Source organism: Candoia aspera, chromosome 2, assembly GCF_035149785.1.
Source record: "Candoia aspera isolate rCanAsp1 chromosome 2, rCanAsp1.hap2, whole genome shotgun sequence".
Classification (NCBI taxonomy): domain Eukaryota; kingdom Metazoa; phylum Chordata; class Lepidosauria; order Squamata; family Boidae; genus Candoia; species Candoia aspera.
Genome location: NC_086154.1, coordinates 353180 through 380551, shown reverse-complemented (window position 1 = coordinate 380551; position 27372 = coordinate 353180). Strand labels below are relative to the sequence as shown.

General features: G+C 60.5%; 2 protein-coding genes across 3 annotated transcripts in view; both read right to left on the bottom strand.

The window, feature by feature from the left end:
• COL11A2 (collagen type XI alpha 2 chain) overlaps window positions 1–13578 on the bottom strand; it is a 43837-nt gene extending 30259 nt beyond the window's left edge. The window contains exons 1-12 of the mRNA XM_063296722.1: window positions 13452–13578; window positions 11937–12092; window positions 11649–11816; window positions 10382–10592; window positions 8582–8744; window positions 8367–8504; window positions 4878–5186; window positions 4296–4415; window positions 3845–4048; window positions 1229–1288; window positions 183–224; window positions 32–94 (exon numbers count right to left, since the gene is read on the bottom strand). Coding sequence (XP_063152792.1) covers window positions 32–94; window positions 183–224; window positions 1229–1288; window positions 3845–4048; window positions 4296–4415; window positions 4878–5186; window positions 8367–8504; window positions 8582–8744; window positions 10382–10592; window positions 11649–11816; window positions 11937–12092; window positions 13452–13578 — 1761 coding nt within the window. The remainder of the gene's footprint in view (window positions 1–31; window positions 95–182; window positions 225–1228; window positions 1289–3844; window positions 4049–4295; window positions 4416–4877; window positions 5187–8366; window positions 8505–8581; window positions 8745–10381; window positions 10593–11648; window positions 11817–11936; window positions 12093–13451) is intronic.
• Window positions 1–27372, bottom strand: part of RXRB (retinoid X receptor beta) — a 64646-nt gene that overhangs the window by 33908 nt on the left and 3366 nt on the right. Inside the window, exons 2-10 of one of the 2 annotated variants that reach the window (XM_063296079.1) lie at window positions 26772–27004; window positions 26519–26672; window positions 26192–26371; window positions 25781–26013; window positions 25498–25627; window positions 25286–25418; window positions 25008–25099; window positions 24788–24893; window positions 24183–24336 (exon numbers count right to left, since the gene is read on the bottom strand). In XM_063296079.1, the coding sequence (XP_063152149.1) occupies window positions 24189–24336; window positions 24788–24893; window positions 25008–25099; window positions 25286–25418; window positions 25498–25627; window positions 25781–26013; window positions 26192–26371; window positions 26519–26672; window positions 26772–27004 (1409 nt within the window). In that variant the 3' untranslated portion in view covers window positions 24183–24188. The remainder of the gene's footprint in view (window positions 1–24182; window positions 24337–24787; window positions 24894–25007; window positions 25100–25285; window positions 25419–25497; window positions 25628–25780; window positions 26014–26191; window positions 26372–26518; window positions 26673–26771; window positions 27005–27372) is intronic. The other variant, XM_063296080.1, reaches the window with a different exon arrangement.

The following is a 27372-nucleotide window of genomic DNA, read 5'->3' as shown; positions in this document are numbered from 1 at the left end:
GATTCAGGCCCCAGAGAGGCTCCCCACTCACCCTCTCCCCGGGGTCACCGGGAGGTCCAGGCATTCCCTGGATGCCGGGCGGTCCGCTCACGCCCTGTGGAAGAGAAGACAGCTCTCTGCTTCTGCCCCTGCCCCTGCCCCATGACTCCACCTCCCACACTGTGCACCTCTTGGGCTCTTACCGGGGATCCTTCATGGCCAGGGGGGCCCGCCGCTATCATCCCCTGCGGAAGAAAATGGAAGTCAGGTGGGCAAAGAGGACCATTACCCCTTGGCAAGGAATGTTCACAAAGGGACCCTCCCTGCTGACAATGCCAGCAGAGTCTGCACCTGGGACAGCAGAGCACAGAACGGGGCAAACGGGGGGGTGCTACTCCCTGCGGCTACAGAGCACTTGGGCCCCCTGGGAATAAATCTGAGGGTGGCCCAACCCCACCACTGTGAGAGTTGCCAATTGCTTGGCCTTAGTTGAGTGCAGGGAGCAAAGCTACCCAGAACCGAAAGTGGGGCTAAGTGCCTTTCCAGCCACACGAACGAGCAGCCATACCAGGCAAAACTCAGCGTGAAAAAGGCTCTGCCAGGCATAAACTGACATGCCTCCGGTGCTGCCTGGGAGGTTCAGCCACAAAACTGGCCCTTCCAGCCCTCCCACAGGCCCAACTCCTGGCCCTTTGAGGGCCCAACTGCCCCTTTCTCTCCAGGCTTCTTTTTGCCCTCCCGGCCTGGCCTCTCACTGTGGGATCTCCTGATGGCCTCCTATCCAAGTCCTAATAGGCTCGGCCCTGCTTATCTCCTTTCCCTAACCCTAACAGCTGTCCTATTCCAGGCCCAGCAAGAGTCCAGACAGCTGGACGCCTTCCCGCCACCATCCCAGACAGGGAGGGGAAACGGGGGCCGGTCCACGCTGGGCTCCCTCGAGCGGAGCAAAGCAGACTGCTCGGGCTTTCTGGGATGCAAAGATCCGCTTTCAGATCTAAGGATCTGGATCAAGATGCCAGCAAAGCAGAATTACCGGAGACGGGGAAAAGGACAAAGCTAGAATTGTTGATGCCGAAAGAAGCAGAGCCAAGCACGTGCAGGCCAGCGTTTCAGGTAGTCCCCCTTTTCTCTGCCCCACGTAGCATGGCTCCCAGCTGCCCCACATGACGCTCGCTCCTGTTAGCTTCAACCTGCCCCACAGCCACGCCCCCAGCCCCCCAGCCCCCCAGCCAAACCCCTGGAAACTTACAGGCTCGAAAACAGCCGGCTCGCCTTTCTCTCCCTTCAAGCCTCGGGCCCCACGCATTGCCTGCGGGTTGCACACATGTAACCACAAGAAGGAGATGGTCAGTATAACCGCATACCGGCATGCACACAACACAACATGCACACACTGAGTGGGGAGGAAGCCTGAATGCCCGGGCAACAGTCCCTCGGCTTAGTGGGGTGCCATGCGGAGAGCTGTATCAGTGGCAAAGGGAACGTGGGCTCTGCCAGCAGGAAAAAAGATTCTTCCGCGCAATTCTGCCCCTCCCAAGCCTTTTGCCCAACCGCCAGAATCCCTGCAAAAGTTACCCCCAAAAATGGGTTTAAATAATCAGGAATTCAACCTGGTAAGGACAGATTTCCTGGACTCTTCTTTGCCAGAGGGGTTCAAACAGACACCGGATGGTGGATCCTGTCCTGAGCAGGGGGTTGAACTAGGTCTCCAAGACCCTTGCCTTCTAGGATTCTTCATAAGGAGTGAGTTTAAATTTAAGAGTAAGTTTAAATTTAGGCTTTTTATTTTAATCCCACCTGCTTTGGGGAACACCCAGCCGGGCATCCCTGATAGTTAGGGAATTTTACACGTCTGATCCAAGGAGAATGAATACGGGCCACATGAAACATTCATTTGGGCAGTCAAACGTGGCTACTAAAGCTACGAATAACTAAACTTTCCTTTGGACAGTTAAACACGCCTGCTTGGCAGTCCGGTGCAGTCCAGTTGGATTTTGTTATATTTTGTTATAATTTTGTTTGCACATTGACCAGCTGACTAAAATCAATCAATGAATCATTCACATTCACACACACACACACTTCATATAACAATATCCAACTGGACGGCACTGGACTGCCAAGCTAATGGGCAGTTACCATTTGGTTAAATATAAAGGGCATAAATATACTGAGGATCACTCAGGAGTTTGGCAAACCTTTCCAACTATCCATTTTTACTGCGGCTCACAAAAGCTGCTCCCTTGGGATAGAAGCCATGTTTTTAATTGTAGAATGCGTTTTAATTGCTGGCTTTTATGATTTGCTTTTTATTGAATGCCCAGAGACGTATTCTGTGAGATGGGCAGCTATATAAATGTGATATATAAACAGTCAGAAGAGGTGCTACCGAACTCCTTCTGACTCCCCTCTTATAAATAATCAGCAATTAAAAAGTGAAGGAAGACTTCTGCAGCATCAAGGCAAAACTGTAGAGCGTTTTGCATATTTTTAAAAAAAGATTTTTCATTTGTTAAAAGGGGGCTCAAGTCAAAATAGGAGCACGGAACAAAAAGATGTTTGTCAACAGAGTTGTGAGTATAATTGGGGAAGGGGGAAAAGAAAAATTGAGAAAAGTGGGAGCCAGAAACTCCAGCCTGATTAAAGCCGGCAAAGATAAATTCAGTTACTCGAGGCTAGTATTTCTCAAAGGTGGCAACTTTAAGATGTGTGGATTTCAACTCCCAGAATTCTGTTGCCAAATTTGAACTGTTCTAGGCAATGCTTTTATTTGCTTTTAAGAACATGGGCCTGGGTAGTTTCTATTTCAAGCTAGAAAGACTCCTTGGAAACTTTCTGCCTTCCGTTTTACATGTCTATTTTGAATTACAAATCAGCCAAAATACCCAGGATTTCTCAGATTTTAAAGAGAAGATATTCAGAACCATATCCTGTTAAGAAAAAAATGCTCTGAAAATGTTCTCCAAATGCTCCCGATAGACAGGAGGGGGAGAAGAAATGGGGGTGCCCTTCCAAGACGGCAGCCAGAGTGACAATTAGTGTGTGCTAATGGGGGGGGGGCAATGCCTTTTCCAGTACAGCAGGAATTGGGACCAGTGGTATTGCTATACTGGGAAAAAGGGTGGTCTGCATTTCCATGCAAACCAGCTTCATGGTTAGAAATATCAAGGCATTCGGAAGGGCAGGTCACAACTTAATAGAAAATGATGTCATCAGAAACATGGTGTGATAGATAGGGCAGGTCATAACTCATAGGAAATGACATCATCAAAAAAGTGATATGACTGGTTATAACTTCATAGGAAATGACATCATCAAAGGGGTGATGTCACAGGACATAACAGGGAGGAGACACACGGCCATGCAGCCAAACGACATGCAACAAAGACCGCAGGAACAAGTGCAGCAGAAGCAGGGCCGGACCGCCAGAGCAGGCAGCCTGGCCAAGGTTGAACCACAGAGGGGGAAGCCCAGAGAGCGGCTCAGAGCAAGGGGCAAGCTGGGCAAAAGGGAAGGAGGCGCTGCTGCCACCCAGTGGCGGGTGGTGGGAAAGGTGGGAAGAAGCACCAGTACCAACTGGGAAGTGGCCCAAAATCTGGGAAATCCGCAGCCACCGGCCAGTGCAGGACAGGAACAAGCCATTCGCCGCACACAAAGGGAGCCGGAAATAGACCACCACAGAACTGCCTGAGGCAGCAAACATTTTGGCGAAAGTCCGGCAAAAGAAGGGCCTCTAGAAACCCCGGAAGCCAGCCACAGCCCAGCCATCCGGGCACCCTGGAGAGGTGGTCAGCAGTGGACAACGGATGGACTGCCAGGACACGGAGGCGACACGGGGCAGGGCAGGGGGTGACTCCCCACTTACGACTCCGCTGTATGGGGCCTGGGCTGAGCGCACGGGGCCCATCTCGCCGGGGTTCTGATCGATGTATCCACGGTCCAGACCCACGCCTGGCACACCCTCGTCCGCGAACACCTCCTCCTTGGTCATCTGCAGGCCGGGTGCCTCCTCCTGGCCCCGGGCAGGGCAGGAACCCAGCGAGATGTTAGCCAAGGAAAGGGAACGTGTCTGCAGCCGGTGCCCCAAGGCAGCCGAGCCCTCTGCCGGGCAGGGGTCCCAGCTCTATCAGGTCTCCTGCCTCCTCCCGGGCCCCCAGTGACTCCTGGCCCCGCCAGCGGTCGCTCCCCGGTTCTTGCTCACAGCCAGCCTGTCCAGGGACCTCAAGGGTTACCCTCCGGCCCCGTTCCTCCTGCCTGCCCCTTAGGCCAAGTCCCTCCACACCAGCACGCTGAGACGGTGGGGAAGGGGCATTTACCTCCGCCCATGGCGATGAGAGGGCAGGAGGCAAGGCCTCCCCTGGGGGGATCCTCTTCCAGGAAGTAGCCTCAGGAGGTGGGGTGTGGCTGAGGTGTTCGGTGGCAAGAGGACCCACATCCTTAGAAGGGAAGGAGGGGCCCCCACCGATGGAGAAAATCAGGGTGGGCAGATGGGTGTGAAACACAGGGGGGGATGGATTCAAAGAGGAAAGAAGCGGAAGAGAGAGAAGGGGAGCATTAGTTGGTTAGTACAAATGTCCCACTGGGGCGCCAGGGAGCAATTCTGCAACCCAGATCATTTAAGCCCTGAGGAATAAATTCATTGGGGAAGCAGACTTTTACTCTACGATCAGCTGGACCAGAAACCAGTTGTTTGGAGGTGGATCAGGGCCCACTGGAGGGAGGGGGCGCAAGAGAAAGGCACAGCCACAGCTGGGTGGGGGTCCAGAGCAGCTGAGGTTCCCCCTCAGAGCAACCTCGGCCACCCAGGGGTGTGCTTCCCTTGCTTGGGAGCACCGCGGGGAAACAGGGCCACCCCCTCCCTCCCCCCGTGTCAACCCCGCCCTTCCCTCTTGCTCTACCTGCTGGTAGCTGCTTCTTGGCCCCCGGGCTGCACCAGAACTGCCCTGGCCCTGGCCCCCTGCCTTTTTCACCGCAGCCTTCCCGCCCGAAATTGCCTTGGCACTGGGGCTGTTCCTGCTGGGAGGCTTTCCGCCACCTGAGACCTTCCCGTTGCCGAGCGCTTTCCCATCGCGGGGGTTCTTGGCACTGCCAGGCTGCTTCCCCTCCAGGGCTCTGGTCTTAGCAGCAGTGGGCAGCGTGCTGGGCAGCTGGCGCTTCTGGGGCTGCTTTGGCTTGGCGCTGACAGGGGGCTTTGCCTTGGCTGGTGTCTGGCAGGGGGCGACAAAGGCAACAATGGAGGAACTGCGCTGGGGCAAGTGCCAGTCCAACAGGAAGCATGGCAAAGGGGGCGCTTGACCCAGGAGGAGCCCTATCCCCCAAGGCCCCCCTCCCAGGCATACCCACTCCGTGCCCAAGTCAAGCCGGGAGAATCCTGGCCTGGCACTGAGTCTCTAGCAAGGGGTTATCTGAGAACGGGCCAAGCGTCAGCTCTCAAACAGGTGCCATCAAATAGGCCCTGCTGAAGACTCCGAGGCCAGCAGGGAGCGATCCGCTCTGTCAAGGGACTGGCCCCAGATCAGGTCGCTGCTGCTCCAAGACAAGGGTTGACCCCTCCCCCTGGTGAGTCAGCCTGGATCACGCCCATGGGGGCTACAGACGCCCGACCTGTCTCCAACCCAGGGTTAAAATCCCCCAGGACCAGACGCCTGGGAAACTTAAAAGGCAGGCAGAATTTGGCTGACTTTCTTGACCGTGCCCCATGGACACCCTGCCCCCCAGGCTCCAGGAGGGGGGCCCATCGCATTCCAGGCCGTAAAGCTTCAGGTTGTCCCCACATTCAGACAGCCTGATGGCTAAGGAAGAACCAACTGGCTTTGAAGGCACATCAGGAAACCCAGCATGCAACTTGGGGGGGGGGGGGGCGGTCAAACACGGAAAACAGCTAGACTGAGAAACTGCGGTGCGGGAACCCAGACCCAGCCTCCGACTTTCTCCGGCAAGAGAAAATTCAGTCGGGTCTACTTCTGAGCCACTGCGTAGGCAGCTGCTGCAAGGACAAACCACTGACGTAGTAGTCCTGCCTTTTCCAAGGGCTTGGTGCCCTCCACGTGTGGGCTGGGATTGTCTCTGGACAGCCCAGATCCAGCTCTGCGAGCTGAAAACCTTCGGAGAGATCAAGAGGTGCCCATTCTCTCTTCCCTCACCCGGGAGGGGCAGCCCAGCCCTCTTTTCAGGTGCAGTTGCACAAAATGGGCCCCTCCAGCTCAAAACGCCAAAGGGGGGGCCTTGGGGCTGACTGTTCCAAGCCCGTGGAAGATCAATAAAGCCCACTGCGGTCATTTTACTTAATCTGACTTTAGTCACTGGGCAGCCTCTGCGTTCGCTGAACTTCAAAATGCTCAGCTCTGAGGTTGGCCCCCAAAATGAGAACCATTAACAATGGACTCAGGTTGGAAGGGGAGGGTTTGGCCCCACCATCTTTAACGCCAGAAAAAAGATTTGTTACGGTGTCCTACAAAACTTCCAGGAACAAAAATGGGTGATTAACTGTGGAGTCCTGGGTGCTCTCTGAGCTCGGCTGCTGGCTTGCAGATGCTTCTTTACCCGACTAGGCAACACCTCCAGTGTGAGTAATTATGTGCAGGGTTTAAAAAGGTAAAGGTTTCCCTTGACGTAAAGTCCAGTCGAGTCCGACTCTAGGGGGCGGTGCTCATCTCCGTTTCTAAGCCTTGGAGCCAGCGTTGTCCATAGGACACTTCCGGGTCATGTGGCCAGCATGACTCACGGAACGCCGTTACCTTCCCGCCGAAGCGGTACCAATTAATCTACTCACATTTGCATGTTTTCGAACTGCTTGGTGTGCAGGAGCTGGGATTAACAACGGGAGCTCACCCCGCCGCGCGGTTTCGAACCGCCGACCTTCCGATCGACAGCTCAGCGGTTTAACCCGCAGCGCCACCGCGTCCCTTATAAAGCAGCTTCCTCCTTGGTACTTTCTTGATTGGAGCATTGTTTTGGCCTTGGAGAAGACAGAGCCCCACTATGTTTTGACAACTTACCCTAACCCTAACCCTAAAGTTGAAAAAGACAACTTGTAAAAGACAAAAAAAAAAACATTCCCCCCAAGTTTAACCCCGACCCTACTGGCATTTAGGAAATCCCTGAAAACTTCGTTTTTTCAGCAGCCTTGGGGATCCCAGAGAAACGGGGAGAGGGTTACACTGTATGTAGGATGGTGGTCCGACCTCCCAGGGTTTTTGTAATTGTGTCTGTTTTTAACTGTTTTAATCATTTTAACTGACTGTTTATTGTATGCTGCCCAGAGTCACGTTTGTAAGATGGGAGGCTATATAAATCTGATAAATAAATGATCAACTGTTACTGAAACAGAACCACTGTCGTTTTCAACTTGCTGAGTTAGTTGTCAAAACATCATGGAATTAACTTCTCTAAGGTCAAAACGTCTCCTGGATTCATATCCCTGAAGTTGTAGATTCTGCACTGAGAAATTAAGTGCACAAGAGCAGGGTGGAAAATACCAGGTTTGGTCATGGTACAATACTTGTGGAAAAAAAAGAGTTGATTGCAAACAGCATAGGAGCCAGCAGTGTAATGCGGCTGCAAAAAAGGCAAATACGATTTTAGGCTGCATCAAGAAAAAAGCTGTTTCACTCCACTTTATTCTGCTTTGGCCCCACCTCACATATGGGGTCCAGTTCTGGGCAGCCCATTTTAAGAAGGATTCAGACAAAGGCAACAAGGAGGATCAAGAAGCAAAAGTCCCAAGAAGAGAGGCCGAAATCTGCAGGGAAGGTTTGACCTTGAAAAAAGACAGTTTTAACAGGCCTCTGAAAGGAGGTCACATCGAAGAAGGCCGAGGCTTTCTTGTTCAGATGGCGAGATACAGAATGCTGGATACAGGACATAGGAAGGCAGCCTCAGACCGAGGGCTCTTTGGCAGGGGAACCGATGACTTGGACAGGCAGAGGGCTCTCCTTCACCGGAGGAAGCCACCCCACCCTCTGTCTGAGATGCTTTCTGGATTCTTGCTCTCAGTGGGGGGTCAGATTAGATGACCTCGAGGGTCCCTCCCAACTAGGATCCTATGAGCTCCAATGCCCCTTCCAGTTCTAAATTCCCTTTCTTCTGTATTCCAACCGGACGTTTCATCTGGGTCAGCTGAAGAACAATGTGGTTTTGACAAAAATGCCATGTGGCTCCTGTTGGCATTCAAACATGGCAGGGCAGCCAGTTGCATTTTCCTCGTTCCTATTCCAAAAAGCCAAGCCGGCCACCCTTTTCACCTTTGCTATTGGAACCGGGGCTGACGCTTTCTGCGTGCAGGATAATCCCCTCTTCCTTTGGCCAGCAAAATTTGCTTTCTGCCTGAGCCTTCAGTGCCAAATGCCAGCAAACAAAGGCACCCCCATCTTCTCCTCCCCTCTCACCTCAGGCCTGGGGGGCCTCTGCTGAGCATCCTGGGTTTGGGCCTTCTGGGGGGGGCCCCCACAGTCTGGGCCATGGCGTTCGCAGTAGTCGTAGGCAGCCTGGGCGCTGGGGGAGATCAGCAGCTGCTGGATATCTCCCTGCAGGGAATGGGCACTGGGGTGAGTTGGGCCTCAGACCCACAACAGGGAGAACAGCAGGATGGGGGGGCTGCTACCTCAAAGGACTCCTCATCCAGGATCCGGGTCCCGAAGACGGTAACGCCTCCCGTGTCCACCACTGGCTTGTTCCCCCGAGGCAGCGGCACCGTGGCTTTCTTCTTGCAGTCGAGGACCAGGGTCACCTGCTTCTTGTTGACGCTGAAAGCCACCCGATGCCACCTGCCAGAGACAAGGACGGCCCGCATCAGCCCCTGAAGGCGCACACGGGCACAGGCAGGTCAAGCAGCGCAGCCGCAGGAGGATGGGGCCAGCAGCCGCCAAGACAGCTGGACAGAACGGCACCTGGCACCCTGCTTTGCCTGTCAGGCCCGGAGCCTGCCTGGCGCCAACTTATCTGCCTTCCTGCAGTGCCAGGTGAAGACCTGGCATTCTGTGTTCATGTTTGGGACATTAGTCTGCAGCTGCCTCGCTTTGGTTCCTCTCTGTTGGTCTCACGACCGAAAATCATGCCCTTTCTTTTTACTCAGCTTCTCCCTCTGACCTGCCTTGTTTGACCGACTGCAGCCCACCCTGAGATTTCAAACGTAATAAAGAAATATAAAGAAATAAAAGTTCCTCGGCAGGCATGGAAGGAGAGGGATGAACTGCAGGAAGACAGAGTTTATCTGCAGAAAAGTGCAAGAGAGCGTGGCGAAGGACCAGGCGCTGCTCAGCTTCTACAGCAGAGGAAGACCTCGGCAGCTCTGACAGCCAGTTGCCTTCGCTGCCTCAGTTCTGTTCTCGCAAACGCAGCCGTAGCAGCAAGGCGTGGGGGGGGGATGGGGGTGCCTGAAACCAAACACTCCCTGCAGCTTCGGGAAGGTCCCCTGCCATCTTGGCAGCCTCAAGACCCAGGAGCATGGATGGGGGAGTCCCAAAGCTGCAGGGGTCCTTGAGGCCATGCAGTCCACCTCCTGCTCTGTGCATGAAGCTGAGGTCAAGCCTCGCAAGCCGAAGGTGGTCCGGCTTCCCTGGCTTCCCTTGAACCTGCCTGGTGAAAGGGAGAGGACGACCCCACCCCCCACCCTGCATATGCAAGACACTTTCCATCCCAGGGAACATCTCTGAGCCAGCGGGGGTGCAAGGATGCTTGAACCCAAGGATGCTTGATCAGCCAGAAAAAGGCTCCACCCAGAAGATCCCAAGAACTACTTAGGACCCTTTCCCCCCATGGGGCCCCCTGAAACACAACCCGCTTCTGGGCTGCCACAGGATTATCTGCGCCACCGGCTTGCCCAGGGTGGGAACGCGCCGCTCAGTATTTCTTGGGGGCAGGAACACCCCCTGCCTCTTAGCGACTCCGCGCCTCAAGCAGGGCCGTCCAGCTCGCCCGCCCGCCGCTCCAGAGCCCTCCGGGGGAGCGGGGATTGTGCTTCCAGACTGGCGCGCAGGTGGGCCGTGAGCAGCCGGCGGGTTCTCTCTCCTACGCTTGCCGCGCTTGTTCACCGGGTGCCCGCTGCGGAGACGGAGACGGAGGTGCGGCCGCTCTTCCTTCGCCAGGACCGGCGCCCAGGCAGGAAGGGGCGGCAGGGAGGCCCGTCCCAATGGGAGACCGCCTCCTCCAGCCTACAGGGCTCACTTTCCGGGGGGTGGGCGGGATGGCGGAGGGCAGAAGCAGGAGTCCCCAGTCAGGGCTGCGGGAAGCCCGGTCCAGGTGCAACGCCTGTCCATTGCTTCTTTGCTGCCGCATTTCCAGCCCTGCGGAAAGGCCTCGAGGCGCTGCCCAAAGGGTGCCCACGGGGTGCCCCCTCCCTGCCCCCCGACTGATCACAGCCCTTGCAGCACCCCCGATGCCCCGGTGGCAGAGGGGCACTCACTTGCCATCAGCCAGGTTGGCCCCACGGAAGATGGGGTAGTCCTCGGGTGCGGGGCGGCCGGCCTGGTCCCGGTAGAGGAAGAGGGGGGAGCGGCCCAGCTCCACGCCCAGCTGCTGCACGCCGTGCTGGTCGTAGATGGAGAGCAGGAATGCCCGGAGGCCCGGCCGGGCTTTCAGCAGTGCCATGATGGAGAAGTCCTCGGGGAATTTTCCTGGCGGGGGGCAGAGTGGGAGGAGCATGCCAGGGGGGGCTGGCAGGGTCCCCAGCCGCTGCGCCCCTGGAGAAGGGCTGCTTGGCCGCAGCCAGGAGTAGTCCGGGGCCCAGTGCAAAGGCGGGGGGCTCTGCTGCCTCTCCCCTTCCTCTGGGCCCAAGTGGGGACCCCACCTCACCCCCCTGGGCTGCCGAACCGCAACTCCCCACTGCTGGCAGTTGCAGGCGCCCAACACCTGGAGGAAGCCTCCGCAAGCAGAGAATCATTCACCAGAACCACTCACAAGTTTCCAGTCCTTGTGGTTTCTACTTTTAGACACAGCACCTCCGACATTCCCGAAGCTTCGGGAGGAATCCTAACGGGTGTGGATCCCCCCAGAAATTCGGGAGACCGGCTCTCCCTCCCCACCCACCCCCTCCCCTGGCGAGCCGCTGGCCAGGCCTTTGAGGGGGGGTTGCTAAAAGTGGCCCCTTCCAGGCATCCCGGGCAGTTCTCAGAAGAGATTCGGAAACTGCTGGGTGCCAAGCTAGATCTGGAGGGATGCGATTCTCTGATAGCGGCTCTAGCAGCCTCCCCCTCCCCCCAGAACTGGGCGTTCAGTGGTTCCAGCCCAGCTACGGCTGCCGAGTGCAAGGCAGCAGTGCCTGGCTTGGGAGCCCCAGGACAGCCTTTTCCACTCCGGCACTTGGGTGGGTGGCAGGGGGCGGGGGGTCAGAAAGCATCTGCAATGCAAGGTTTGGAGGCTTGTACCCAAAAGAGGTGGGGAGCAGGCCTGGCAAGGGAACATGGCTGCCCAGGGAAGCCCAGGGTTGGGGACTGGGAAGAGCTACTTCCACCTTGGGAAGGGCTGCAGGTTGGTGCTCACCCAGTGAGGCCATTCTTGGTGCGCAGATGCAGCAGTAAAAGTGGCAACCAATTGGGGTTCACTGAATCCTGGTTTATTCATTGACCCCATTTTCTGGGCTTGTGAAAAGATGACCCCTGGGAGAAGCCCACCCCCAGGCACACCCCCACACCGTCCCTGCCCCCTCCCCACCCGCTCGCAGCCTGGGGTACCTGGGAAGAGCTGCCGTGTCGGGGCGCTGATCTGGGCCCGCCTGGATATGCGGAAGGCTGTCTCTGGCCCCGATCCTGCGCGCCTCTGGGGGCAGAAGCTGGGTGTCTTACGGACCCCCTCAGGCTGCTTCTGCAGCTGCATCACTTTCAAGACGTCAACTGGCTCCGCTGTGAGGAAAGGGGGCCGAGAGACCAGGGTTGGCTGAGGGGTGGGCACCTCTGCCTTCCCCCCTTCCCCAAATCCCCTCTCTTGGGGCAACTGCCTGCCTGCCCCGCCTTCTGCCTTGCCTGAGCAGCGGCCCCCACATCCCCCAGGTGGCAGCGGCACCAGGTGCCTGGCCCGGCAGGTCTGTTTTGGCCGGGCACCTGTGCCCATCAGCGGCTTCCACTTTCTTCTCGGACCTGCTTCCACGGTGCCACTAGAAGAGGCCCGCTCCCCAGATACTACTGGGTGGAAGAAGGTGCCTTCACGGGAATCCCAGAATGGCCGAGGTCATCTAGCCCAGGCCATCCGCCTGAGACCCTCACAGCCCCAGCGCTCCCCGCCTGGCCGGGCTGTCCTTCGCCCTCCACAATCCCCTCCACGTTGAGGCAGTGGCGCTCCGCTGCTCTTCCTTGCACGGCCGTAGAGGGCAGCAGGGCCAGTCTGAAAAGGTGGCAAGGCAGCCCCCTTGACAAGCCCCCTCCCCAGTATCACCAAAGGACACACACACACACACACACACCCCGTTGCCAGTCACGTTTACGGAGTAGGACTGCTCAGGAGCGAGGCTTGACACTGAAGCCTCTGAGCCGGGGCAGCAAAGATGATCTCCCAACTCCCGCCAGGAAGTCCCAGCACCCCATTGCACAGAACGTCCGTTCCGCAGCTGTTCTCCAGAAAACCAAGGCTGGGGCCGCCCCATGTCCAGCCAGGCCAGCGAAGCCAAGGGACGATGCTCCGGTGGGATCTCCCCCTGCGGGTGCAGAGGGACCCCCGTGGCGAGCGGCCAGACCTGGGATTGGGGCAGCTGTGGCCAGAGGCAGCTCCTCCCTCCTCCTTCCCGCTGTGCGCGTGTCTGTGCGTGTGTGGGCTTTGAGCCCTTGGACCTGCCTCCGGGGTGGACAGTGAGCCTTTTCATGGCAGTTGAAGCATTCTGCCCAAGGGAGCAAAGATGGGAACCCTGATGTTTCTGCTTGCACCTGAAAGGGGGACTCTGCTTCATGTGGAGCCCCACAAGAGGAGGCAGCCTCCAATCTGCCAGGGCACCAGCCAGTCCTGTTAGGCAGGGCCACCCCCAGAGCAGTCGGGGTGTTGCATCTGCCACTCTTGCAGGAGCAGGAGGGGGCAGCTTGGAATCGGGCCCCCTCCCCACTGCCCTTGCAGGCTGCAGGAGAGCCCCCTCCAGATTGCACTGCTCTCTTCCATGGCCACAGGGGCCTGGTTTAGGCTCCGCTTTTCTTTGGGGAGAAAGTGCTCCACCTGGCATAGCTCTTGATCCTCAAGGCTGCCGAGGGGGAGGGGGGAACAGGCCCATCTGAGCGTGTGTGCAGGCAGCCCCTCCTGCCCCACCAGCTGCCAGAAATAGGTGCCCAATCCAGACTAGCCTGGCAGCTGGGCACACACATGTGTGGGCTGGCTCCGTGCCTGCCCAGGAACAGCGGGTGTGTGTGTGTGTGTGTGTGTGTATGCTTGTTCCATCCCTTTCTTGCCCACCAAAAAGGTTTCGCTCACCAATCGATTATGTCTGCTTATTTTAGCTGCCTCTTCCTCCCCAAATGGCACATTTATGTATCCAAGCCATAATCACAACGATAGCTCACCAGTTATGTCCAAGGTGAGAAAAATCCTTTTTGCTAGTTTAACACACATGGCAGGCCAGGAACAGGAGCTGGCCGTGGGGCAAGCCTCAGTCAGCCCCAGCGAGGGCAGAGGAGCAGGTGTCCGCATGGCCGCAGATTGGGCTAGATGACCTTGGCAAACCTTCTCTCCGCCAGTGCCCTGGGACTTGGGAGGGAACCACCGTGGACAGCTGTAGCTGGGATTGTCCTGACTAAGGTGTTCCTTAGTATTGTTCACAGGTTGGGGGTTACACAGGACTCTTTGCCAGAGACATCTGAGGGTATGTCCCGTCCCCCCGCAGCATGACAGCTTCCAGTTTGCCCTGGGCTGACTTGGGCTGTGTTTCCCCTTGGAAGCAAGGGTGGAAAACATTCCTTCCTCCCACCCCGCCCCACCCGCCCCTGCTGACAAAGAGCTCGGTGTTAACTGCAAAGGTGCCCGTGTCTCCTCAGAGTGGCAGAGGCAAGAAAGGATCTTCTGATCAGCAGCTTCATTTCTCACATATTTGCATAGTTTATCGTGCTATTTTTAAACTCTTTGGTGCAGCCTGGGGACTCGGGCAGAGGAGCCCCTAGTCCAGAAGGGCAGGCATGCAGGAAAGTTCCCCACAGAAGCTGGGGGGCAGCCAGTCAGCCCCCCCACACCAAAGCTCCCCCGCCTGCTGAAGGGGCCAGCTATTCACACACACGGCCAGCCTTGTAGAGCTTCCACAGAGCCAGAAATGGGAACGCATCCTGCCAAGAGAAGTCCCTTGGGGCTGGCAGGGAGGGGCCAGGCCCCCTCTCTGCTAATAGAGGCTGATGCTCCTCGGCCCCCTGAACTGTGTGCTGGGCCTGAATGCATCTGCCCCGTTCCTGTTTGCACAAGGGATGGAGCAGCAACGTAGCTACGAGAGGGAGGGAGGGAGGGAGGGAGATGGGCCATCTACACCTCAGCTGGTGAAAATGATCTCATAAGATGGCTACTAGAGCCTTGTCAGAGTGTAAAACAGGCAGAAGCCCAACAGGAAAGGTCCCCTAAAGCTCAGGAGGACAGAAGCCTTCCTTGCCTACTTTTGCCTGTATCTCCCCCTTTCTCTGAGAGCTCGAGGTGGCATGTATACATGGTCAGGCAATAGCCTTGTGCGGTAGGCTGAGCTGGGAGAAGTTGGCTGGGCCCAAAGTCATCCAGGGAGCTCTGAGTGGGAACTTGAACCCCAACGTAAGTCCAGAAGCAGCAACACTCCGGGACATGCTGAGAAAAGTCCAGAGACCATGCTCCGGGCTTGGGGCGGGAGGCAACCCGTCCGGCAGACAAGCAGAGATGCTCTCCTGTTTTGCCTCACCCACATTCCCACCCACCTGCCCATCATCCCCTGCCAGGCCTAGGTCGCCTCCCTGGACCATGTCCTGGGAGACAGTGGGCAAGTCCTTGAGGGTGGGAGGAGATGGGGTGGGGAACAGCCGGGCTTCTGTTCCCCCTCCTGCCTAAGCAGCCTCCTGGGCATGCTGGACTACAGCTCCCATCCTTCCCCCCCCCTCCCCGATGGGAGGCAGAAGCGATGGCAGTTACTGTGTGCCCCCAAGTCAGTGTCAACCCTTAGCGACCACACTGAAAGATTTTCTCCATGGGGATGGGCCCCACCCCGGGTCATATAAAGGCCCTCCAGGGGAGCCAGTCACCCTCCAACCTATGGGGGAGACCTTCCCAACCTTCTTTGGAGCTCCCCAGTCCAAGCCCGGATCCTTCCTCCCTCCAGCATCACAGGCTAGTTCAGGGAGGGTCCCCTGCCTAGCTGCCCCCCCCCCATCTTCCCAAAAGGAAAGCCGACCGAGGGGCAAGAATGGGCCACGGGAATATCATGTGGCAATGAGTCCCGGGGGCTCCGGGTAGCGCAGGGAAGGAGGCTCTCACAGATCCCCCTCGACCCCCAGGCGTACTTTGGGATGCCGCCCGACTTCCATGGCCAGTTCCGAGCAGCGGGATGTTGCCTCTCCGAGCAGGGAGGGGAGTGGGTCGGCGGGCGCGGTGGGGTCCCCGAACGGCCCCAGAGGGGGAAGGACGGGAGGGAAGGTGGGAGCGGCGCTCCAGTTCTGGGCGCCGGCAAAGGAGACCCCGGAAAAGGGGGCGATCCTGCCTGGCTTCTGGGGTGGGTGCGAGCGCGGCTGCCAACGACGCTCTTCGTGCAGCCGCCCAAAGGCAAACAAACTCGCCACGGCGGCAGCGCCGCGCACACTCGCCCACTGTTCCCATGCACAAAGGCCGTCCTGTCTGGGCAGCGCCGCGCCGCAGCGGGGAGGGAAGGCGAGGCGAGGCTGGCCGGAGGCGGAGGGGGCGCACCGGCAGCCCGGCCCCGCGCCGATCTTGATCTGCCTCGTCGCTCCGGTCCCGCTCCCCGAAGGGCAGAAGCTGCGGCGCCGCTGCCCTCCCGTTCCTTCCGTCCAGGGCCGGCAGCGGCCGGGCGGTCCCCCAAAGCCGGACGACCTCAGCTGTTTGCGCGCCCTCTCTTGGGGCGGAGAAGGCGCTCGCCCGGACCGGCTCCACGCCGCCCTGCAGCGGCGTCCGCGCCTCCACCGCTTCTGGCTTCCCTCCCCGGTCTCTGCCGCCTGCTCCCGTTCCCCCGACGGCGAAGGAGCGCACGATGCGGGGCAAGGAAGGCGAGCGACCCGCGGGAGGCACCTCACCACGTGGCGGCGGCCGTCGGACACGCGCCCGCCACCTGCTGGAGGTGGGAGTGCAGCGCCTGGCACCTCGACGCGCAGCAGCCGCCAATTAAGCCCCCCCACCCCCGCGAGACTGGAACGCATCGCAACGGGGCTTCTACCCGCAAGCCAAGGGCCCGCCGCTCGCGTCTCCTTCAAGCGTTTCTAGCCCTCCCAGCCTGGCAGCTCCCCGCAGCGCCCATCTCCGGCCAGCGCAAGAGACCTGCCGCAGGTTCCCGGGCCGGAGAGTCGAGGGCGCCTCGTGGCAGCGTCTCGCCGGGAGAAGGCAGCGGCAGTGGCGCGGGGCTGCGGGGGGTCAGGGCGAGGCTCTCGGGCGAAGACCCCAACCTTACCCGCGGGCAGCGCCTGCGTCCCGCCTCGCCGGCCGCCTCCAGGACCTGGGCGCCACGGCAGCGGGAAGGCGGGCAGTCCGAGGGCGCGCCGCGCTTACCTGCTTGGGCGCCCAGGCAGGACGGCGGCGGCGGCAGCAGCAGCAGCAGCAGCAGCAGCAGCAGCCGGGCGAGCTCCATGGCCACCAGCGGCGACGCGAGCCTCGGAGAGGGCGACCGGGCCGGCTTCCCGTCGGGACGGGGCAGCAGGCGTCGTCTGGAGAGGAGCGCAGGGGCAGCGGCGGCTCTCTCGCTCCGGCGCGGCCCCAGGCAGCCTGGCTCACCGTCCGGCCCTCCTGCCTCTGGGCCGGCCTGGACGGCCCCCGCCCCGCCCCAACCCCCAGCGGCCGCCCTGGCCTGACCGCCCCCTCGCCGCCCTGCCAGCCACCTTCACGCGGGGCCGCCTCCCCTCCGCCCTGGCCGCGCCTCCCTTCCCGGTCCGGAGCCCAGCTTCGAGCGGCTCTGCACAGGATCCAACCGGCGTACTTAATGCCGGCCGGGGTAGCGCCTTCACTCGACGCAGCAAAGACGCTCCCTCCCCCGGGGCTGGGCCCCTCTCCTCTGCCCTGGCCGGCCCTGAAAGGACCCTCCAGATGAGGGGAAAGCTCTTTCTTCTTTACATGCTGTCTTTCCTGGTCGATTCTTTGGGCCACCCCAGGGGAAGGCTAGATAAAGGAGCTGGTTGGCACCTACTGACCCCCTGCCATGGACCCCCAAAAGGCACCACGCATTTGCTCCTGCCTGCGGCCAGGCCCAGCCTGCCACCGCCCCCCCCCCCCTGCCCCGGGATCCAAAGGTCATAAAGGCTGACAGGTTCCTTGGGACCCCCAAGTTGAAATGGATGGCAGTTTCCTGCTCCTCATTTCAGAGTAAGGAGGCTCTCCAGCCTCACCCCTCCCTCTTGTGGGGCACAGTCTAGTGAGGCTTGTTAACTACAGTACCAGATCCACATTCATCTACCCATTACAAGCCATCAAGAGATTCATCTTTACAGAGGTGTTAATGCCAGGGTGGAGCAGGGCCGCAACTAGGGTCTGTGTCACCCAGGGCAAACATGGATTCCACATCCGTTTTGGCGCCCCCCCCCCAGTGCTCATTTTGGCACCCCCCCCCCATGCGGCGCCCAGGGCACATGCCCCACTTGCCTCCTGCTAGTTGCAGCCCTGGGGTGGAGCCACAGGCAGCAGGGAGTTCCTCGGAGGTTCCATGGCAGGAATCCCCCAGAGCCGCCCCCAGTCCTGGGGCCCTGACCTCCTGGGAGACACGAGGATCTGCAAGGCCTTTCCATGCCCAGCACTCCCCCACCACATCCAAGCAACATCCCCAGCCGGCTGGGCTGCTAGTCTGTGTGGCCATGCTGGCAGGGAATTGTGGGAGCTGTAGTCCAACCCAGCTGGAGGGCCCTGGTTTTGGGGGAGGAGAGCCCCCAGCTGTGTAGGTGTGAGAACCAGGGAAAGAGGCCTGTTTCACTCACCTACATCAGATGCAGGTGCCGGCAGAGGCGTCTCCCCTCGAGTTTTGGGGCAAAGCCAGAGCTTCTTCTGAAGACCACCACCACCCCCGGGCCAGCCCCCCCACTCCAGCCTGTGGAGAAAGGATGTGAGCAGGTGCAGCTGGGCTGACCACAGAAGCACCAGAAAGTCCCACTGAGCAAAGGCTGGGGCTCCGCTTGAGGCTTGTCTCCTGCGTGTCTTGCAACAGCCCGTCCCGGGCATGGAGGGGGGCTGGGGGCAGGGAGACTTGGGCCTGCCCCCCTCACTCCCTTTCACCAGCAGGAGCAGCAGGCTGGAAAAAGCACAGGGCAGGCTGCCAGGGGATCGGGATCGGAGGAGCAGAAAGCGAGTCCTGCAGCAAGAGGGAAGCAAGAGGGAAGGGAAGGGGACGGGGAGAGGGCCACGCTTTTCTGGGCCCCGAAAGCAGGCAGAGAGGAGCAGAGGAGCGGCAGCCTGGACTTGGGGAGGGAGGGGTGCGTCTCCCTCCAGCAAGAGGGGCTGCCCCAAAGATCATGGGCCTGCTGCCCCAAGGACGGGGCGCTGGGGTTTAGCTGTGCGGCTGCTCTGTTTTGGGGGAATCTGCTGAGGGGGTTGAAGAGCCCCAGAGAGTGCTGCAGGCAGGGCTTCCAAACAGCAGACACAATCTGTGCCCCCCAGCTGGCCCCACAAGAGAACGCCCTGCTGGACCCCCAGGTGTGGGCTCCTCCCCTGGGCCTACAGGTGCCCCTTGGGCACTGGAGGGACCTGCCCCTGAATCGGCTTTCACAGACTGGCTGCCCCCCCCACCATGTGGGAACTTTGGGCCTCGACCTGCAGGAGTTTTCAGCCCCCTTTTACACCCATCCAAGCCGTTGGCACCTTTGCCAGTTTGGGGGCAGTGAGTTCCACAGGTCACAAGGGCGCCGACTTGCTCACAGTTGTTTCCTGCAGCTGCAGCTGCACCTGCGTGTGCACATACGCACCTTTGCTGCTGCCCCACAAGGGCATCTCCCCCCACCACAAGGGCCACATTTTTCAAAGGGCAGCCAGGAATCTCCCACCCCACCCCCCGGGCATTATTGCTGCCTGCTCTGCACTATACAGCGCCTGGTGCAGCACCTCCTCCACACTGCTGGCCTGCGCTGGCCGCAGGATGATGCAGACACGCCTGGCCCGGTGAACAGCGCTGCTCTCCTTGGCCGGCCGTCCAACCTCCCTCCCCCTCCAGCTGAGCCAGGAGTCCAGAAAAGACACTGTAATTAGGAGGCCGTAATTAGCCGGCCGCCTTCCTGTCCTGTCCTGCGCTGCGCTGCAGAGCGGGTGCAGGAGGGCTGGGCAAGCAGGGTGGGGGCTGGGCCAAGAGATCCTTCCAGGCTTAGAGGGGGCTCCATGGGGGTGGGGGAAGAGCCTCTGGAAGTTGAAATTGCGCTCCTAACGTGTCCTGGATTCCAAACACAAGAGGGACCTCAGGCTTGCGCTTTGAAGGGCACTGGGCATCGTCCCGTTTGCACAGGGAAGGCTGCAGGTGCAATGCCCCGGCTTTCCAGAAGCTGCTAGCAGGTGCTGGGAGGGGAATCCCAGCCAGGGCAGGCAAGGCTGTCACTGGAAGCAGCAGCAGGAGAACAGCCCCCTTCCCACTCCCAAGGACCAGCCCCGCCACAATCCCCAGCCAGACCCCCACCCAGCAGCAGGAGAGGTGTGGAGGCAAAGGCTGCCTTCGCACAATGCACTTGCTTAAACCCTGGTTTAGAGCATAACCCACCACTGGCTGGATCCCCAAGACAAAATAAGCCATAACTCTCCCTTCAGAGTAGCACTGAGGGGCCCGCCCTCTTGGTCCCCTTCCTGTGCCCTGAGGAGCCCCTCCTCCCCCTGCATTGGATCCCCGCCTGGATCGGGCCCCACTCACAGGGAGTCGGGTCTCTAGGCCTTTCCAGACTTTTCCAGAAGGGAAGCAATTCTGCCCCTCACCTCCTGGGGCTTTGGCCAGCTGCTGCAGACACAGCCCCACCACCGCCATTGCCATCAGGCTGGCCTTCCGCAAAATGCTTAACCGTTTTCTGAGCTTCCCATACACTGTATTAATTTGTTGGATTCAGACAACACGTTTAAGCCCCAAACAAAGCAAAAACAAACAATGGCAGGTGTTTAGGACAGGGGGGCATACTGGCCTGCTGTACCTGCAGAAAGGGTCTGGGAGGATCACAAGCTGAACATGAGCCAAAGCTGTGATTCAGCTGCAGAAAAAGCTGATGCAATCCCAACAATGAAGCCATCCATATCAAGTTTATTCAGCATTATTGGTATGGATGGCTTCATTGTTGGGACTGCATCAGCTTTTTCTGCAGGTACACGACTCAACCAGCCCACCCATTTCCAAGCTCCCCTTCCAGCCTCAGTAAAAGGAGCCACACACTGTCTCCAGTCTGAGTCCTGAGCTTCAACATGCCCTTGTGGAGCCTGGCCCAGCCCAGCCCAGCCCAGCCCAGCCCTGGCAGGTCTCTCGGAAGCTCCCCAGCCAGGCTGGGCGGCCAGAGGCGGCCATCCTTGTTTGCAAGGACCAGTGCATGTTCAGGGTGTGAGAAAGGAGCCCACGGACATTCCAGAGTCAGGGCTGTTCACACAAACATGTATCAATGCTTCATCCAGGGGACCCCAGGCAAGACCTGTGCCAGTCCTGCACCTCTTACTGTGAAGAGGGAGGAGGCTGTAAAAGGCCCTGGGTGGGGGCCCTGTCTTTGGGAGACGGGCACGGCAAACCTGGTGGCATGGCTGCAGGCGAAGCAGGGAGGCCCTCGCTTGAGGGACCAGCTTTGGGGTGGGTGGGGTGCCCTCGGCCTTCCCACTCCACCCTGGTTAATTGCAGCCTTTCTTCCTAGGATCCGGCCGAGCAAGAGCCCTGCCCGGGCCCCTCCTCTTGTTCCTGAGCTCTGTCCAGACTGCCTCTGCCGCAGAGGAAGAGCTTGCCTCTGTCTTAAGGGGGGGCTCCTTCACCCACCAGGTGGACATGAGAGGGCATTCCCCCCCCCCCCCAGAAAGTCCTTATTCCTTTGCCCCCTCTTGGAAGCATCAACCTGCAAAGACCAAGGGAGCAGGGCCTGTCAGCTGGCAAAGGTGTGGCCAGACACCCAAATGCCCAGCTCCTTGGGAAGGGCCTCCCATTTCTCAGCTCTTTGGAAAATACCACCGCACTTCCTCTGCCTGCCCCTGGGGGCGGTGGGGGGAGGGAAACAGGAGGGTCCCATCCTGGCTCCATGGCCCCAAGGGGGCCTCTTCCAGCAAATGGGCTTCAGAGCCCCCCCAAGACACCTTCCAGAGGCAGGACAAACAACAAGCTCAGGGATGGCAGAACCACGAAGAAGCGGTGATTTGGGTTCTGGAGGCAGAGAGGAACTACAGTGGAATGGTGGGGGGCAGCAGTCCCAAGGGGGCCGTGGCGGCTCTGATCCTGCCCGTGGGCCCGTCTCCCGCGTCCAGCATGAGGCGTTCCTTTACCTTCAGCACCAGCACCTCTGAGCACGTGCAGAACACCTTTGCTCCTCAAATAAGTGCGCCCGGTTCCCCAGACGCGTTGGGCGCGCCCTCTGTGCCAGAAAGTCGGGAATGCTCCGCAGGGTGGGGACCGGGGGAAAAGGGGCCGACGGGAGATCCCCAGAGCGGAGCCTTCCTCCGCTTCTTCCAAAGGGGCTGCGCTCCCGCGGCCCCCCTTCGCTGGCGCCCCGGGTGGAGTCCCAGCTGGACGGCCAGGAATGCGCCTTCGGGATGCGGCCGAGGCGCCCGGCTATTCTGGGCTGCGGGCGCGGCGGGGCCAAGCCGCAGAGCCGCCGCCCTGCCAGGAACGGAGACTCGCCACGGGCGGGCGGAGAAGCGTTTCGGGGACAGCAGCTGCTGCCCGGGCGAGGCTACACGGCCGGCCTCGTCTCTCCCGCTCCGATCTGCGGGCGCCAGCGCTTTGCACGTGCTCAGGAGGCCGGCCCGAGGCTCAGCCCAGCCTTCGCGTTCGCCTCCCTGCCGGCCAGCGGAGTCAGCGTCGGGGCCAGAAACGGCCCTTTCCGGCGGCTCGGCTCGGCCTCTGCGGGCTGCCAGGCACGGTGGGCACAAGGCCCTTTGGTACGCCTCCGGCTGAAAAGGGGCCGCGGCGGGAGGGCCGGAGCACCACGCAGGGCCAGCGTGAAGCCCCGGGGGAGGCGGACCGCAGCGCCGCCGGCCCGGGGGTCAGTCCCGGCCACGGCTGGTGGGGGGGGGGAGCGCCCTCTCCAGCCGATGGCACCCGGAAAACCTCCGGGGAGGGGCAGAGAGGCGGCCTCGCAGAAAACCGACCTGCTCTCAGCTGGCGACGGGATGAGAAGTGCCCCGACTTCTTTAGCACCCTAAAGGAGAAGCCAGGCCCCAGCCCGAATCCCTGGAACTGGCCTGTGGGAGGCTGAGAGCCGAGAGATGCTCTGCACACGCCCAGAGGCCCTGGCTCCGTATCGTGGCCCCACCCCCACAACGTTCCAGTGCTGCAAGTTTGGGAGGGCAGGAAGGCCAAGCAGTGGCTGGGGGCTGCCAGGCATCTAACCAGCTGATGGGTTTGCTGGGGGGGGCAGAGGGGATTCTCTCCCCCATGGAGCCTACTGCTCCCCCTGCCCAAGCAAGGGTTTGGTTGCCCCCCCCGGTGGGCAAGGGAGGAACTGCAGGGGGGAAATAACTGGAACTTCTCATGAGGAGCAAAGAACCAGCTGTCTTGGGGGGGCCCTTTGGCCCATGAGAGAAACCAGACTGTGATCTTAAACCAGAATACATGGTTTATTTGCATGGTATGTAATGCAAACACAACAGCTGTGTTTTATTAACCTGGTTGAGCAGAAGCCACAGAAGAGCCTAACTATGATTCGAAACTAATGCAACTTAGTCCGCTGCACAGAGGTGGCTGTCGGTCTGGCTGGCAGGCTGTGGGAATGCAGTCTGAAGGGGGTGGAGAACCCGGCAGCCCACTTCCAGCAGATGTGGCCACCACTGGAGTCCTCAGGGAGGGAACACAACATTGCACCCAAGGACATCCCGGGCCTTCGACCACCCAGGGAGCCAGAAGTCAGTCTCTTCAGGAATGGCCAGGCGTCCTCTGGTGACATCACAGCCTGGCACTCTGAACACACTCAGAGGTTCTGCACTCCTGATTCAGGGAAAGGTGGTAGCAAAGAGCAGTGCCCCAGACGCCCAAACAAGTTAAATGGGGGGAAGGAAAAGAAACAGAAAGCGGGAAGGGGCAGCCGAGGGGGCAAACGATTCACCCTTTGAAAAAAGCAGGCTTATTAAACCAACATATTCCAAAAGCTGTTATTCGGGGAACAGGATTACCAGAGGTCACATAAATGGAGTGGGAAAGAAACAGCAGCAAGATGGTTATGGGCATGCGGTGGGGGGGGAGGGGGACCACCCCCCTCCGCCCCCCAGCCCTTGCCAAGGACATGCTTGGAGCAGAAGGGGAGGGCATCTGCAACTGGGGGCGGGGGACGGTCCTTCAATTCAGCTGCGTTCAGGACAGACCCCTGCACCCTCCAGGGCCTTGGGGTGGGGGACACTCCAGCCACTGGGCATGCCAAGGATGCAGGGCCAGAGAGGTCCCTCTACACAAAGGGCCTTGTGTGTGTGGGGGGGGGACAAGCAGACAGTCTGGCACAGGGGCATTCTTTGCCCCCCCAAATGCCATACCCCTTGCATAGATGAGGGCCAAAGTGCTAAGCCAAAAGGGGGGAGCCTCAAAGGAGCCCCCCAAGAGACAGGAACCACTTGAGAACCGTAATTGGGCTACCAGAAACCCACTTCATAACAGCCTCCTTGGGGGTGGGGGCAGGGTGGCACGAAGGGGGCTGGTTCCTCCCAGTCTGCAAACCAGAGAGGGACAGAGGGAGGGAAGGGAAAAGGTGCCTTTGCTGCGCCCCCAGCAGGAAAGAAAGGAGCCCCAGTATGTTCCCCCCCGCAAGCCCAGAACCTTGTCTTGCAAACTGATCGGGCTGGGGGACCCCCCACTGCACTGAGGCTGGCAAAGAAGGATGTCCACAATTGAGGCAAAGCCAGGGAGAGGGGGCTGCTCCCACCATGCAGCTGCTGGGAAGTACAACCCCCTGCTTGAACACTGCGCCCAGGGCGGGCCCCCGGCCTTCTCTGCAGCAGTCCTCCGGCCCTCGGGGGGGTCAGGACATCTGGTGAGGGGCTTCCAGCATCTCCATGAGGAAGGTGTCGATGGGGGTGTCTCCGATCAGCTTGAAGAAGAAGAGGTGCTCCAGGCACTTCAAGCCGATGGACCGCAGAGCCGGGAGACGCAGCAGCAGCTTGGCGAACCTGGGGGGCATTTCAGGCCCTCGGTGTGGGCGAGGGACGGTTCCCCCCCGGCCTGGCTCTGAGCGCACTAACGCCTGGGGGGCAGAAGCTTTAACCCCCCTGCCGAAAGAGCACCTGCAGGCCCGCGCGGAGGCAGGGGCCTTCTCCTGGGTCCCAATGCCACATCCGGCCTTGGCGGCTCTGGGGGCAGCCGTCAATGCAGCAGTTTACCAAGACTGGATCTTAAAAACAGGCCGGGGCCCGGGGCTCCCCTCTGCCCAACTCCCAGGGCATAGCTGGGCCAAGCACAGCCACCCAAGCTCTGGCTGGTGGGCGCTTCACTCTCTCGTCTCCCCTGAAACCTCCGAACCCCAATATGGCCTTGGCCCGGTCCAGCGGAGGGAGGAGGTGGGCCGGGTGCCCCCATGCCCTGCTGCCCCGGTGCAGGAGCTACCCTCCCTGGCGGCCATACCTGCCCTGCTGATCTGGGTACTTCTGCTTGCAGTAGGACTCCAGCGAGGCGTAGACCTTCTCGCGCAGCAGCTCCACCTCCCCGGGGTTGGAAAGCCCTTTGGCGTCTGGAGGCAGAGAGGAGCCGATCGCGGGGGGCTTCTGCTGGGGGAGGGGCAGCGCCTCCTCGGGGTACCGTTGGGGTGGAAGGGGAAGAGGAAAGGCGCCCGCCCTCTGCCCACCTGGGTTGAAGAGGATGATGGCCCGGAGGCAGCCCAGCTCCGTCTTGTCCATCCGCATGTCCCGCATCTTGGACACCAGCTCGGTCAGCACCCTGGGAGAGCAGGAAAGCCTGGCCTCAGTGAACCCCTCAGGACCAGGGGGAGGAGGGGGCTCCCATGCCAGCGGGCCCAGTCCCCTTGTCAGGGCTGCGCCCACTGCCCCTGGACCAGCGCAGAAGGGGCACCACCTCCCCAGACTCCCTAGCGCAAAGCCAGGGCCACGGATGCCCACCCCACACCTATCAAAGATGGCTCCCACGCCAGCACTGTGGGCGCTGTTGCGATGAACGTGGAGCCCCGTGGCCAGGAGAATCCCGTCTTTCACCGAAATGGACCGGTGGGAGAAAGAGGCGATCAGCAGCTCATTCCAGCCTGCAGAGAAAGGAGACTGCCGTGAGAGAGAGGCCAGGGAGGCAGGCTGAAGGCCAGGCCAGGCCGACCTGACACTTACCGGCCCGGAGGAGGATGACTTGGTCGTCAAGGGGCAGCTCCGAGAAGTGGGGGATGCGCTTGGCCCACTCCACCAGGGTGAACAGCTGCTTGTCCGCAGCCTGACAGATGTTGGTCACCGGGTCGTTGGGCTGCAGGAGAGGTGGGCGACAGGGCAGGCGGGGGTGGGGTGGAGGACGCTTCCACCAGTGGCCCCCCTTGCCACGCCAGGGCCCCTTCCGAGCGGCCCCCGAGGCCCGGCCCCTCCGCCCACCCCACCCCCCCACCCCCCCCAGCCCCCTTACCTCATCTCTGTCGGTGGGGCGGTGGAGGAACCGCTCCGGTCCCGCTGCTCCCCTTCCCCAACTCACCGAGCTGCCCCCCGTGCCAGCTCCGTCGACGCCCTGGTCCGACTTCTGCTCCACGGCGAGCTCGGCCTGCAGGATCTTCTCCACGGGCATCTCCTCGTTGGCGCCTCCCCCAGCTGGGTCGGCCTCCCCATCCTTGTCCTTGCCCCGCTGGCGCTCCTCCTGCACGGCTGCACCGCACGTGGGGTTGGGGCGCCGGAAGGGCGGGGCGGAGCCGCCCCTCCCCCGAGGAGGGGCGCAGGATTTCCCTCCCCGGAGCATGAGGAAGCGGAGCGCCCCTCCCCCTCCCCCTCCCCCCCCAGACCTGCCACAGGGGTCCCTGGGATGCCAGACCCCGGCCCCCACTACCTTCGCGCTTCATGCCGGTGGCCAGGCACTTCTGGTAGCGGCAGTACTGGCACCGGTTCCGCTGGCGCTTGTCGACGGTGCAGTCCTTGTTGTCCCGGCAGGTGTAGGTGAGGTCCTTCCGGATGGTGCGCTTGAAGAAGCCCTTACAGCCCTCGCAGCTGTACACCCCGTAGTGCTTCCCTGGGGGGGGACAGAGGGCTGACCTGGGCCCGGTGCTGCCCCCCATCTTCTCTGCCCTCCTGCCAGTCTCCCTGCCAGTCCAGGGACGCCCCCCCAAGACCCCGTTTTGTTTCACCCTCCCAGGAGGGCAACCCTGGCCCCACATACCCGATGACCGGTCCCCACAGATGGCGCACAGCCGCTTCCCAGGCACCATGCCGCCGTGGGGGTGGCCTGGCATAACCCTCATGCCCACAGGAGGCTTGACGTCGTCCGAGCTGCTGACCGAATGGAGGCCCGACAGGTTCACCGTGGAGTTGATCTGGGAGGGCAGAGGAGCATCTGACCCGGGGCCGTTCCCCTGAGCTCAGTTTGGGGGCCAAAGTCTCCCACTCCCCCCACCATCTCCGCCCCTGCTTACTTGGGGGCTGCTGACTGGCCCGTAGCCAATGGAGGGGGTGGCCGGGAGGCCTGGAGAGCCCATGGAGGAGCTGATGACCGGGAAGGGAGACCCCAGTCCGCTGATGGAGGTGGTCATGGCTGAGCCAATCATGGAAGGGTGCAGAGGAGTGGGAGGCTCAGGTGGGGGGGAGGGCCCCGGGCCCCGCAGGGGGGAAGAGGAGCTGAGCGAAGAGCTGTCTGGACTTCTGCAGTCTTCAGAGAGTGGGGAGCAGAAAAAGAAGGGGGGGTTAACGTGGCAGCCAGACTCCCCAAATCCCCAGGATGCTGGGCTGCACAGTCTCGCCCTAAAGACTTCCTCATTAGCCCCCACCCAGACTCCCACAGCTTCCTCTCCGGATATTTTGCAAAGCGGCGTGCAATCACATGACCGGCGGGAACTGTGCTGCTCCCGGGGAGGCAGGAAGGAGCAGAAGGAATCCTGGTGGTTGCCCTCTACCCCCACCCCTTCAAAGGCCACCTTTCCTTATGCAGACAGGCTTTGAGCACTGTGAGCATCATCCCTACATCCCTTTGGCTCCACGCAAAGCCTCTTCGGACGGTACACCAGCCCCCCCCCCCCA